The sequence below is a fragment of the Leptidea sinapis genome, chromosome 46 (genome assembly GCF_905404315.1).
Source record: "Leptidea sinapis chromosome 46, ilLepSina1.1, whole genome shotgun sequence".
NCBI classification, from domain to species: Eukaryota; Metazoa; Arthropoda; class Insecta; order Lepidoptera; family Pieridae; genus Leptidea; species Leptidea sinapis.
Genome location: NC_066310.1, coordinates 2,824,779 through 2,838,037, shown reverse-complemented (window position 1 = coordinate 2,838,037; position 13,259 = coordinate 2,824,779). Strand labels below are relative to the sequence as shown.

General features: G+C 34.2%; 1 protein-coding gene across 1 annotated transcript; it reads left to right on the top strand.

Annotated features, from left to right (window-relative positions):
- Positions 1-207: 207 nt before the first annotated feature.
- LOC126978017 (RING finger and CHY zinc finger domain-containing protein 1-like) lies at positions 208-12,863 on the top strand. The gene is made up of 5 exons (XM_050826752.1): positions 208-723; positions 3,212-3,373; positions 9,791-9,949; positions 11,014-11,196; positions 12,069-12,863. Exons 1-5 carry the CDS (start codon positions 634-636, stop codon positions 12,087-12,089), a joined length of 615 nt encoding a protein of 204 aa, XP_050682709.1. The 5' UTR covers positions 208-633; the 3' UTR covers positions 12,090-12,863.
- Positions 12,864-13,259: the final 396 nt, after the last annotated feature.

Here is a 13,259-nt window from a genome sequence, read left to right as displayed (position 1 = left end):
AAATTCTTGACCATACCAAGGTCGAAAAGAAAATGACACTATTGTGTACTTCATAATGCACTTTATTTTATTGTAAATTCTGTAGGAAATGTGTTATTTGTTATAAGAGGACTACTAAAGGACTTGCAGCCTGTGAAATTTATTAAAAAAAAATCAATGCGCAATGTCAATTGCCAATGCTCATGTTTTAACTTTCAATGCACTTTCATGTTTCACATTTTGCAATTTGCATGATGCATCTGTTAGTTCCATAATCCATTACAGTTAACTTTGTGCTGTACAGCATATAAATTTTCATTGTAATATTTGATAATCTATCTTTGTACATTTAGTGTATTGCTCCTTTTTCATTATATATGAGGTGAAATAGTGTACGATAATAAAGTGCAGTTTATTAGTTCTTTGTTTACTTAAGAAAAACGAAATACCAGTGACCAGACTTTACATAGAAAATATAGTGCTAAATTAGTATTGAATACTTGTGAATTTGACTAAAATCAGTCGTTGTGTAATGTGTTTAAGTAGCTTATACACCTACCTACTACCTACTATACCTACTTGATTGATCAAAGAGCACACGCCAACCATTTAACTTTCGAAGACACTGATAATCAATAGATCGATTCTAGAAAAATGTCAATTATAAAAGAAAAACCCGCAATGCCCGAACCTATCGTAAAACATGTTGGTTGCGCTCATTATAAACGTCGTGCAAAGTATGTTGTAAGTATATTTGCATGTTTTATTGACGCGGCGAACACAAGGTAGGCTATTATTAAAACAACCAACGCAGTTCTGCAATGATACGATGAACTTTGTAGTATTCATTGACATATTATTTGTTATTATTTTGTAAAATGTGTTGTAGACTATAATTATAATATGTTCCAGGGCATTTTACAAAAATCATATAGGTTTGCTTCATTATATTAAACTATCAAACTTATTATTTGTTTCTAACTATCTGTTAAACAATTCTTAATTGATTATTGCAGACTTTCAAATTTTTCATACTTTTTTTTCACCGGTTTTAGTTTTTAACTCACTTTTAGATTTGTAATAATGTATCGAAAAGCGAAATTAGCATGTAGTGTTTGCCTTTAAATGATTTTGCATACCCTGCACATGTAATTTAAATTGTTAAATGTTTAAGAAATATTTTTATGTAAAATCGCTGATAGACCAATAAATAAATAAATAAATCAATAGTTCTATAATATTATCTATATAATATACAGTTAATCATTATCTAAATAATTGAATAACTAATTTCAAATGCTAACAAATTGTGTAAAAAAGAGAGCAAATTTTTACACAATATGTGAATGTAAAAGGTTAAATATTGTAAATTGATCAAAATTGTGTTAGTTGCCAAATGGATTTTTAATTTTCCCACTAGTTTTGACAAGCAGAGATTTTCTTTTCATTCATAATGGAGTTGTGTGATATAATATGTTAAAGAAAAACTAATGTTTGTTTGTTCATATTTTATGTATTGGTACCATTCTACTGGCTTTGCCAACCTATTGCAAATTTGCAAAATGTTCATAGGAAAGCCCAAAATAAAAAATCTGATATATAAACATCAATCATATATTTTAATGTGATTTTTATGCAAATGGTTATTCTTTTTCTCAGTGAAAATAAACCATATAACATATTTTGTTTAGTAGGCTATATTTTCCAAACACTTGCAAAATCTCAGTATATCATGATATAACTATGTGGTCCCCATAGGGACCATCTCTTTCCATTCTTTCCTATCTGTAGATTTCTACAGATAGGAAAGAATGGATGACTATTTAGTCATCCATTCTTCATACACTTCTTTCCCCATTGCCTATTGCTCAAATAGCCCAATATAGCCTATTTTGTTGTTTTCAGAGTTTTCTCTTATTATTGCTGGCAAAATGTACAATCCATCTCCATTTGCTATAAATAAATAAAGAGCAGGGCACCTTGTAGGGAATCAGTTTGAATTTCTGTGTTTCTTGTAAACTTCTGAGCTTGAAAATGCTTAAAGAAACATTTGGAGAGCCATTGTATGTTGCTTTATACTTAGCTTTTCCAGAGTTAACATATTCCATATATCAGAGTAAATCATGTAATATGTAACTCTACCTGCCATTGTGTACAGGCTAGTGCCAATAACTTATTGTTGAATATCATGAAAACATAATATAGAAAATTTACCTAGTTCCAATGTAAAAGTAGATGCATGTGTTTTGTTACAATGGGGAGGAGATAAATCCGGCAGAAGCTACTATCTTTCTTGACTATTATCTTGATTCCAAATTACAATGCAGTCCCCATGTTATGCAGTATATCCAGTTTACAAGATAAGACAATTAGAAGAAGAATATTACGTATGAGGGTAATATCATTGGGCAATGCAACTAATATTAATAAATGAGCCCACATCCATTGTTCTACCATCAATGCTCACTAGATACAAGCTCTGCATGATGTATTGCTTACTGCCAGATGCATCTCTGTGGTTTCCACAGCAAGTCCACTGCCTTTATATACTTAACTAGCTGAACCGGCAAACATTGTTTTGCCATATAAAGTATAATTCACGCGATAGTTTTATAAGTAATAAAATATTGCCTATATTATGGCCTGTACATCATTTTGTTTTATTGTCAATAGTTTTTGCAGCACACGCAAAAATAGGTTTTCGATTTTACACCTTGTGTTACAAAATAGCAATTTTATTACGGATCCCTAATTTTGAAAAAATACCTAGCCTATAGCCTTCCTCGATAAATGGACTACCCAACACTGAAAGAATCATTCAAATCGGACCAGTAGTACCAGAGATTAGCGCGTTCAAACAAACACTGCAGCTTTATATATTAGTATATAGATATACTTCTCTGGATAAATTTATGACTTCATTGCATAGCTTTTGAGGCCAAATTGTGGCACAAATTTGTGCCAATTTTATTAGCAACTGATTGTTTTCAGTTGTTGTATAATGTAGAATGTATCATACAGCAATTTTTATCACTGTGGTTCTAGATGATCAGATACCAATGCCACTAATTTTTGTTTTCCTCAATTCTGGTGTCAATGTTTGGAATACATGAAAGAGTCCCAATTTCCCAAAATTCATTATGAAAATGCAATTCGTAGACATAGTAACATAATTATTGTGAATACACTGCACCCCCACTGAATCCCCATTATAAAAGTGATCAACTTTCAGACACCATGCTGCAATAAGGTCTACATGTGCCTGTACTGCCACGATGAGAATGAAGTGCACTACTTCAACAAGAAGTCTGTGACAGAGCTGATCTGCACTGAGTGTGACACAAGGCAAAAAGTGCGGGAAGAGTGTGAGAGCTGTGGTGTAAGATTTGGAAAGGTACAAAGAATGCTAATTATAATTGCAGGAAGCCGGAGGGGGTGAAGGGGAATGGAATTCAGTACTACACTAAAATTATACCACCACGGGTTCGCTTTAGGTAGAACGTCAATTTATTGGATATTTAATTATGTACTTACACATTTGCATTAAACACCAATAGTGTGTCTTAATAATATTGTACATTTTAGTACTAGCAACATCTAGTCATGGCTATGGGAAGTAGAATTTAACTGCGGTTACATATATGAATGGTTAAATTCAACGTTAACATACCGCCCACCAAGGGCAAAGTAGACTTTGTCCCTTTACCTATGAAAAGTGAACATACATGCCGCCCACCATGATCTAGCTTATTTCTTATTCAACTACTTATTACACAGTTGATTACACAAGACATCTTAAATCAGAATTTTACATAAAATAGTTGAATTTTTTGATCTTAAAAACAAATATATATAGGAACACTTAAAATTTTAAAACATATATCTTTAAAATTACAATTTTCTTAAAGTTAAGGTTATATTACTTATTGATAGGTAAAAAACACAATTTTGAGAGAGGCCTTTTCAGAATGCCATTTTTAGTTTTGAGAGTGACTACTCTAACAATATTGTCTTCACCGGGATGGGTAGCAATTATTCGTCCGTACAACCATTTACATGGAGGTAAATTGTCCTCCTTAATCACTACTACATTCCCGTGATTAACTTGAAAGTCTTGATGAGTCCATTTATGCCTAATTAATAATTTATTGCAAATTGTTTCATCAATCTTATCAAAATGTGCTTTTACCACTTCCAGATCTTCTATGGTTTTTGGTTTCCGTCTCTTTTCAGCTATGTCTTTTGAAGCTGTTACTTCTGAGTTCACCACTCCAGATAATATACAGCCCAGATTGGTTGCTTGCCACAAGCGTACCAACTGGACCTTTTTTCACTCCTTCCTGAAGTATTTGACTATACACTTCTGCACCTAACAGAAGGTCAATACAGTTAGGCGTATAGAAATCTGGATCTTCAAATTCTGAAGTTCTTCCCACTCCAAGGCTACTCTTCTTGTTGGAAGAAGAGAAGTTATATTTTTTAAAACAGAAGCCTTCACCGGTATGATTATATTGGAATCAATCCGGGACTGTATGTCGATGCTAACCATTGTCTTCGACACTACATTTTTGTTTCCTCCTAGGCCAGTTATTTAGCTCCTTATTGGCATTTTCTTTAGGCCTAAGTACTGAACTGTTGATTCAGTTACGAAGGAACACTGTGAACCTTGATCTAAAAGTGCACGAACCTCATGACTGTCTCCGTGTCGGGACATAGCCTTCACAATCGCCGTGGCGAGTAAGACTTGTTGTTGTACCTTGTCCGTAGAAAAACAGGAGACTATTTGCGTAGAGTCGAATGTATTCACTTCTGAAGCAGTGGCAACACTCCCACTCGTTTCATTTTTATTTATATTGGGATTGTTACTTCCCGTGGGATGTAATATCGTGTGGTGCCTTCGCTTACATATGCGACATTTAACAGCGATTTTGAGCGACAGTCTTTGACCGAATGGTTGCTACCCATACAATTAAAACAAATATTATTTTGTAAGACAAACTTGCGACGAGAATCTACAGTTAAATTTTGGAATTTTTTACATAATGGTATATTGTGATCAGACTTACAGAATGGGCAAATCGACATAACGTCACTTACATTTCTAATATGCAGCGATTTTACCTTAGCTAATTGGCTATGCCCTGACGTTGGCTTGGTACCAAAAAATTCAAGCGCTTTAAATCGATAAGTTAAAAATTCTTTAAATTCTTTATAAGAAGGCAAATCATTAGTCACTTTAGTTATGTTAAATTCCCATTGACGCCTTGACTCTGTGTCCAATTTTAGTGTTAAGATGTGAATAATTATAATATCCCAACTAGATGTATCAATGCCTATATTATTAAGGGATGCCAAACAATCGTTTGTGGTATTTATTAAATCTTTTAGCCCATTTGCAGACTCCACTAATAAATTCTTTTGGCTAAACAATCGTTTCAACGCGTGGTGAGAAATATGTCTTTTGTTGTTGTACCTCTCAACCAACAATTCCGAACACCTTTCAAAATTACATTCCTGTATAGGAATGTGCCTTACCAATTGTTCAGCCTCGCCCAGCAACGAACTTTTTAGGTAGTGCAATTTTTGAACATTGCTTAATGTACAGTTATTAATAATAAGTGAACTGAACAAATCTTGGAAAGAAGACCATTCAGAGTAGGTTCCAGAAAAGTAGGGATATTAATTTTTGGCAATTTCACAAAACTTTGATTTTTACTAGAGCTAGAATTACATTAAGATTCTTCGATTTTTGTATTAAAGCCTGAAAGTGTTTGTTTTAAATCAGTTTTTATTCTATAAACACGTCTTCTGTCTTGTCGTATACATCATCCGGATTATAATTTTTAAGTTTTAACTCTTTTGAATTATATTTAGAGATCAATTCATTATGACCTTCTTCGAACTTTAACCATAGTGAATTTAAAGCTTCTAATCTCCCTTAAAGGTATTCCTTAGATATCCGATCTTTAGGAGATTTTTTAAAGTTACTGTGAGCCCTATATACTCTTGATTGTAAATATATTTGTAGATTCCAATGTACACAAAAAATTAAAAAGTTAAAAATTCAAAAAAATATTCTAACTGTCAAATAAAATTGATGAAATTTTGGTGTTGTGTTTGAACACTCTTTAACCGGAGAAAAATCGAGCATAGGTTCCCCGTATCATCAGATTTTAGAAAATTATTCTAAGTCTAAACTAACATGCAATTAAAATTAACTCCTTATTGCTAAAACTTAAAGTTAACACACGAGAAATTATAAGTTCAAGAACACGAAGAGAAAAAAATTGCAAGTTCCAAATTGGTAAGTTTTATAGTTCAAAATTGCAAACACTAAAAATTAACAACACGAAAAAATTACAAGGCCCAGAACACAAAGTAAATTTTCAAAACAAATAATTCTAAGTTCAAACAGGATGTAAGAATAGTTAAAGTTCCAGAACGATAAGATTTAAAGATCAATATTGCAAAGCAAATAATATTCTTTCAACCTTTCACTTCACTAGTAGTGTAAATATAGCTTTTTACTCACGATTTCACCACACCAAACACTTATCTCGAGACCTTCCAAGAGTAACTTCCTCCCGGATCCTGACGTTGCTGCAATTCCACCACGTCCCTTTCGTCCAGACACGAACGCTCCCGGCTGCTTGCTCACCAGACAGTCTCGTCCCACGAGGATACTGGCGGACACTTAGCCGGATGGCTAGTCTCCCACTTGCGATTGCGGCAGCAACCCACTGCCCGCAAGTATCTCACAAAAAGCTGGCTCCGTCTATATGACAGATCCGGCTCGAAGGACCATGAAGGAAGCCAGAGGGGGTGAAGGGGAATGGAATTCAGTACTACACTAAAATTATACCACCACGGGTTTGCTTTAGGTAGAACGTCAATTTATTGGATATTTAATTAAGTACTTACACATTTGCATTAAACACCAATAGTGTGTCTTAAAAATATTGTACATTTTAATACTAGGCTAAAAAGGCATAAAAGGCATTTATTTTCTCAAAATTGATTCCTTTAGAATTCTTTTTGATGTCATTTCTTATACTACTAGATACTACTACCGCTTCGGAAACAAATGGCGCTCTGAGAGAGAAGAATCAGCATTCTTTTTTTATGCGCTCTTTTCAATAAAAATATACAATATTGTACAGTCATTTCTATCGCTATAAAATAATCACAATCTAGTCCCAGGCTGTCCGATCATTTAGATATTCAGCAGTGGAGTAATAGGATTTACGACAGAGCCATTTTTTTATAAAACATTTAAATTTATTTAAAGATAATGCCTGAACAGTGGCTGGGACTTTATTGTAGAAGTGTATACTGAAAAATCTGAATATTTAACACAACATGGACTGTCTCTATCAACATCTAAAAGTAAGGTAGTTTTATTTACAAATAAAAGAATTCTTCCACCTATTAAAATTTATAATGTTGATCTACCAATTGTTAATAATGTTAAGGTTTTGGATATTTGGTTGGATCACAAATTATCTGGCGTCAAGCATTTTGATTATGTCTCACAGAAATGTGAGAAAAATATTAATATTCTTCGCTCATTGTCTGGTGTCTGGTGCTCACCCCGTCACTCAAAAATTACTATACAATGCCATAATTCGCACTCATTTAGATTATGGCACTATTTTCTTAATCCCAGCAAACAAAGTGGGTCTAAATAAATTGGACAGAATTCAGGCTAAATGTTTACGTATAGTACGGTAGCTATGAAATCCAGCCCTATTAATGCAATGCAAGTAGAATGTGTGGATCCTCCCCTCTCACTACGTAGACAATTCCTTGCCAATAAATTTTTCTTTAAACTAGCTGGCTGCCGAGCTCATCCCTTACTCCAAAAATTAGAACAATTAGCTGTTTTATACAATGATAATAATATTGTACCTGAAGACAAAAGATCTTGCGTTATAAATAATTTTCTCAGCTCTCTAACCCTCTCTTTCAATATTCTAAATTGCCTTTATTTTCTATGCCTTTCAATGCTCTTAATTTCCAACCCTCAGTAATTTTAGACTTAGGTGTTGAAAAGTTTTCTATAGAAGCAAATAAAACTTTTTCTCATATTTTCTCTCAGATTTTCTACATTGGTATAAAATCTACACGGATGCTTCAAAAACAGACATGAGTCCGGTTGGGGCTGCAGTATGGATTCTCTCAACAAGAATTATACTGAGTTATAGCTGCCCACCTACCACTTCTGTGTTTACAGGGGAATCAATGGCCATACTTGAAGCTATTCTATTTGTTAAGTCATGAACAATTCTATTATCCTTTCAGACTCTAAAAGTTGCCTCCAATCAATTCTCTCAAATCCGTTTAAGTCAAAAAGTCAGTTTCCCATCATTCGCAAAATAAGAGAAACTTTGAAAGAGTGCTATGAACTCAAAATTAAAATTGTTTTAGCTTGGATTCCAGGTCACATGGGCATCTCTGGTAATGAAAATGCAGATGCCTGTGCTAGATCAGCTGCTCATTCAGGTTCCTTTCAGTATTCTGAAATATTCACTCATGACTTGTGCTGAAACCCAAGATGTATGAGAGTTGGTCAAACATTTGGCAAGTTTCCAAAACTTTAAAAGGTAAATTTTATGGAGAACTCCAACCAGAAATTCCTCAAAAACCTTGGTTCTCAAAATTTAGGATTCATAATAAAACAATAATCTCAACTATATGCCGCTTACATTTAAACCATGCCTGCACTCCAGTCTTTCTAGCTAAACTTAGAATTAGGGATCATTCTCTATGTGATTGTGGCCTTGATGAGGGATACATGGATCATTTATTCTTTAGTTGTCCCTTAATGCAATCTTCTCTGCACAATTATATACCCACTGAAGTCCCCCGTCCAACCTCCGTTAAATGTCTCCTCTCCCTAGTTTACACTCCTTTTGTAAATATTTTATGTAAATATATTAAAATAAATAAGATTAAGTTGTAAATATTATTTAGTACTTATATTAATTAATTATTTAAGTATTTCTATTTGTGTATGTCATTTATAGTCTTACAAGCATGTATATTATTTGTTTCATATATTATTAGAAAATTAAACTTTATGTAATCTGAACACCGATTATTACCGTTAAACTTAGAGAAGACACATACTCAAAGCTTGGTTCTCTAATCTAACGTGATTCTGGCAAATCTGTGGTATATCTTCCACAGAAGCTACAGTAGGAAGAATAGAATAGAATATATCGTGTAACGGTCCCAAATCTGGCGCTGTCGTGTAGCGCGTGGAGCGGCCCGAACGTCCGTATAAAAAGTTCGCTTCGAAAAATATTTATTGCCTTCAATTAAAATTACACATTATACAATATCAACTTTGCTTATGATCCTTGAAATAATATTTCATGACGACCTAAAACAGACCAAGCTTGTGTGATGCGTTTTTTCTGCAAACTTTTGCTGTTTGTTTCTTTAATCCTGGTGTCATGAGGTAACACTCCGATGACGCATTATTTACTTAAAGTCAAAGTCAAAGTCAAAAAAATCTTTATTCACTGTAAAACTTTATAATTTATTATATTTAGATGTTAATTTATTTTTTACGATACATTTAATTTTTTTAATAGGTAACATTTTAATTTCATTTGGGAGTTTATTATAAAATACAACACAATCCACTTTAAAAGATTTAGCAATTTTACGGAGGCACTATGAAAGTAGCTGAAATATACAAGTCTAGCCGTTTCAACATCTGTCAGCTGCCTAATTTTTTTTATCGCAAATACTTACGTGGACAGTACCTATCGAGCTGGATCACAAATATGTTTGATTGTTCCAGTACACATGTCTGATCTGCAAACTGTTCGACGATGAGGACAAGGAGCACTACCATTGCGAGGGTTGCGGGATCTGTCGCGTGGGCGGCCGCGACAATTACTTCCACTGCGAGCGTTGCAACATGTGCCTGCCTGTTGAGCTACAGACAGTTGGACATAGGGTACGTATGAGGGATTTAAACTAACTATATTATCAGAAACCACACCAATCTATACTATGGGTGCCCGACATATAAATTATACATGTTTGCACCTAACCCAATTGGGGTACTAAGTTAGTATCCCGTAGTAAGTAGTAGGGTTAGTACTACTAACCCTGCCATGTTGGAGGGGACTTACCAGTGCGAGGCACCTTTGCACCGGATGCCGACTAGATTATGCGTACCACAATGGCGCCTCTTTCTGCCGTGAAGCAGTAATGTGTAAACATTACTGTGTTTCGGTCTGAAGGGCGGCGTAACTAGTGAAATTACCGGGCAAATGAGACTTAACATCTTATGTCTCAAGGTGACGAGCGTAGTTGTAGTGCCGCTCAGAATTTTTGTGTTTTTTCAAGAATCCTGGTGTAATGGGCAAGGTGTACCAATTACCATCAGCTGAACGTCCTACTCGGCTCGTACCTTATTTTCGTAAAAAAAAAACACTGCTATGGGTTAGATTTAGCGTGTGGTTACTAAGTCACTAAGCTATGTGGTCAACGCCCCTCTGACATCTGGTGTTGCTGATGTCCATGAGCGGCTTTTTTTTTCCTCAATCAGGTAAACCTGTTTATATATATCTCTATATAAATAACGACTATTATATATTTCGTTATCCATATCATCTATATACAGGGTGTTTTTAACTGGGACAGTATGGGGATGTCCTAATCCAGAAGACATACAGAAAAAAAATATCAGGCACCGATGCTCTATTTTTATGAATACAATTTTGGCGTAGTTAATCTTTTGGTCAAGCGCGAGTTGTGATGAAACGTTTTTTAATGCTGTTCGACTCAGTTTCTCGGAGGTAATTTCATTGTATTGGAAGAAAAAAAAATCTGTGCAGCAGAAAAATGTGACCATACTTCACTCACTTGTTATGTTTTTAATGTGATAACCCTTACTTCTGGAATTAATATTTTATGAACCTCATAGAGTTCTCGCACCTCGTAGAGTCTGGGTTCGAGTCCCGCATGGTTCATAAAATTTTATTTTCAGTTTCATTTGCTACCATTGTTTTCTAGTGCGTGGAGAACGTGTCGCGCGCCAACTGCCCGGTGTGTTTGGATGACATCCACACGTCCCGGATCCCGTGCCTCATCCCGGCCTGCGGGCACCTGCTGCACGTGCCCTGCTTCAAGCAGTTGCTGAATTTCGGCCACTACGCCTGCCCAACCTGTCAGGCCAGCATGGTTGAAGTTTCTATAGTAAGTTTTTTTTATGACAATAACGGACAAGACGAGCAGGACGTTCAGATGATGGTAATTGATACGACCTGCCCATTACAATTTTTTACTATTACCCTCAGGATTCTTAAAAAAACAATCATTTTGAGCGGCACCACAACTGCGCTAGTATCCTTGAGACGTAAGTTGTTAAGTCTCATTTGCCCTGTAATTTTACTAGCTACGGCTTTATCATGATGTAGAAAAAGACCTAGGCGAGGCCATTCAGGCCATGAAACACAAAATTTAACATTTTGTATAGTGCAGTGATTAAAATACACTTGAATATTATGTTCTTATGCAGCGTTTAAAATATTAGGCGGTGTGCTGTCAAAACTTGAATCGCTCATTTTTTGTTAACAAAACAATAAAAATATCTAAGAAAAATGGCGGGTATTCGAATAACCTACATTTTTTTACGGCGCGTGACGTTCTGGTAGTGTGGAACGCGCGTAAACTAAAATATTATTTTTTTGAAATTCATACAGATACTATGCATCGAGCAATAATAATGTGGCTTTCTGTTGAAACTCTGTGCATGAAGGGATCGAAAAAAAACAAAGGAGTGTTGTTATGAATATCAGTACAACATTACAACACTCGTTTGGATGATGTAATGGTTATTAGAACATTGGGTGTTTTAATGTTGACAATAAGCTAACTGTTTCAGAATCTTTAATAGAGGATTTAAAGCATGGGATGTAGATAAATTAACATTACCTCACTACGTAAAACTTACTTTAAGTTACATAATACATCTGACATTGTTGTGATCCATCTCCAGTGTTATTTTTAATTATAATAGAAATGTGAATTGATTATACCAAAAGTAATTTATTTGTAACTACTTACAGGAATCTGAGGAAGTGTCGTAAAAGAAAGAGATGTTTAAATTAACAAAGGAGACAGATAAATACCCTTTCATACATTATTGGGCCAAGATGTAAAAGGATGAAATTAGTGTCACTAAATAGCTTATAAATTAAAAAAGCATCACTGAAAATTTGAGGATTTTTGGCAATCTGAAAGCTGAGTTATAAAAGGTTTTGTAAAATTAAGGTTATGCAATATATGGGCAACAACCTATATTAAAACAGCAGATTTTTTATTTTGTTGTATGATAATGATTCTACAAGTTTTGCAATATCAGAAGTCAAATAGAGAGAAGGAAAATATCAATAAAACAACGGGAAACACTCAAATGACAAATCGCGTAGTTATGAAACGAGTGATTGACAATTGACGTTCAAGACAATTCTGTGGCTGTCACTGTCAGCACAGATAAAAAATACAAAACGAGATTCTGGTTCTCCAAATTTAAAACAACAAGTCAGTGATATCAACTATTTGTCGTTTACGTTTTAATCAGTACCCCAGTAATTTTGGCTACACTAAGAATAAGGGACAACTCCCTTTGTGAATGTGGTCTAGATGAGGGAAACGTGGATCATTTATTCTTCAATTACCCTTTAACGCAACCTTCTTTGTACAATTTTATACCTCCTGAAATTCCCCGCCCAACTTCCTTTATATGTCTCCTCACCCTAGTTTTCACTCCTTTTGTATATATTTTGTTTAAATATATTAAAGTAAATAAGATTAAGTTGTAAATAGCACTAAGTAATTATATTAAATAATTTAAGTAATTATATTTGTGTTTGGCATTTATAGTCCTAACATGCATATTTGTATGTATGTATATTTGTTTCAGGTATAAGAAAATAAAACTGTTTCAATCTTAAGCACTGATCACTACCATTAAAATTAGTAAAAGAAAACTCTAAGCTTGGTGATCTACCTTAACGTGACATTGGCTAACTTGTGGTATACCTTCCACAGGAGTCATAGTAGGAAGAATAGAATAGAATTGAAACGAGATTCAGAATAGACTTTTTCTTCTATCGATTTCTTTATAATACTAAGTTGATATTTATTTTTTTATAACGAAAGACATTATGTTATGTTAATTAAAATGTAATATATTTACTAAGGTACTCTTATTGAATCAATCACCTGGTGCACTTGGTTTTGGGTTGAATTGTATG

What these genes read in the sequence shown, in the direction of transcription:
- LOC126978017 (XM_050826752.1), top strand. Translation starts at nt 634, where the DNA reads ATGTCAATTATAAAAGAAAAACCCGCAATGCCCGAACCTATCGTAAAA. An exon ending in GTGGTGTAAGATTTGGAAAG is followed by an intron (nt 3,374 to 9,790) that starts GTACAAAGAATG and finishes TGATTGTTCCAG; the next exon opens with TACACATGTCTGATCTGCAA. An exon ending in TACAGACAGTTGGACATAGG is followed by an intron (nt 9,950 to 11,013) that starts GTACGTATGAGG and finishes ATTGTTTTCTAG; the next exon opens with TGCGTGGAGAACGTGTCGCG.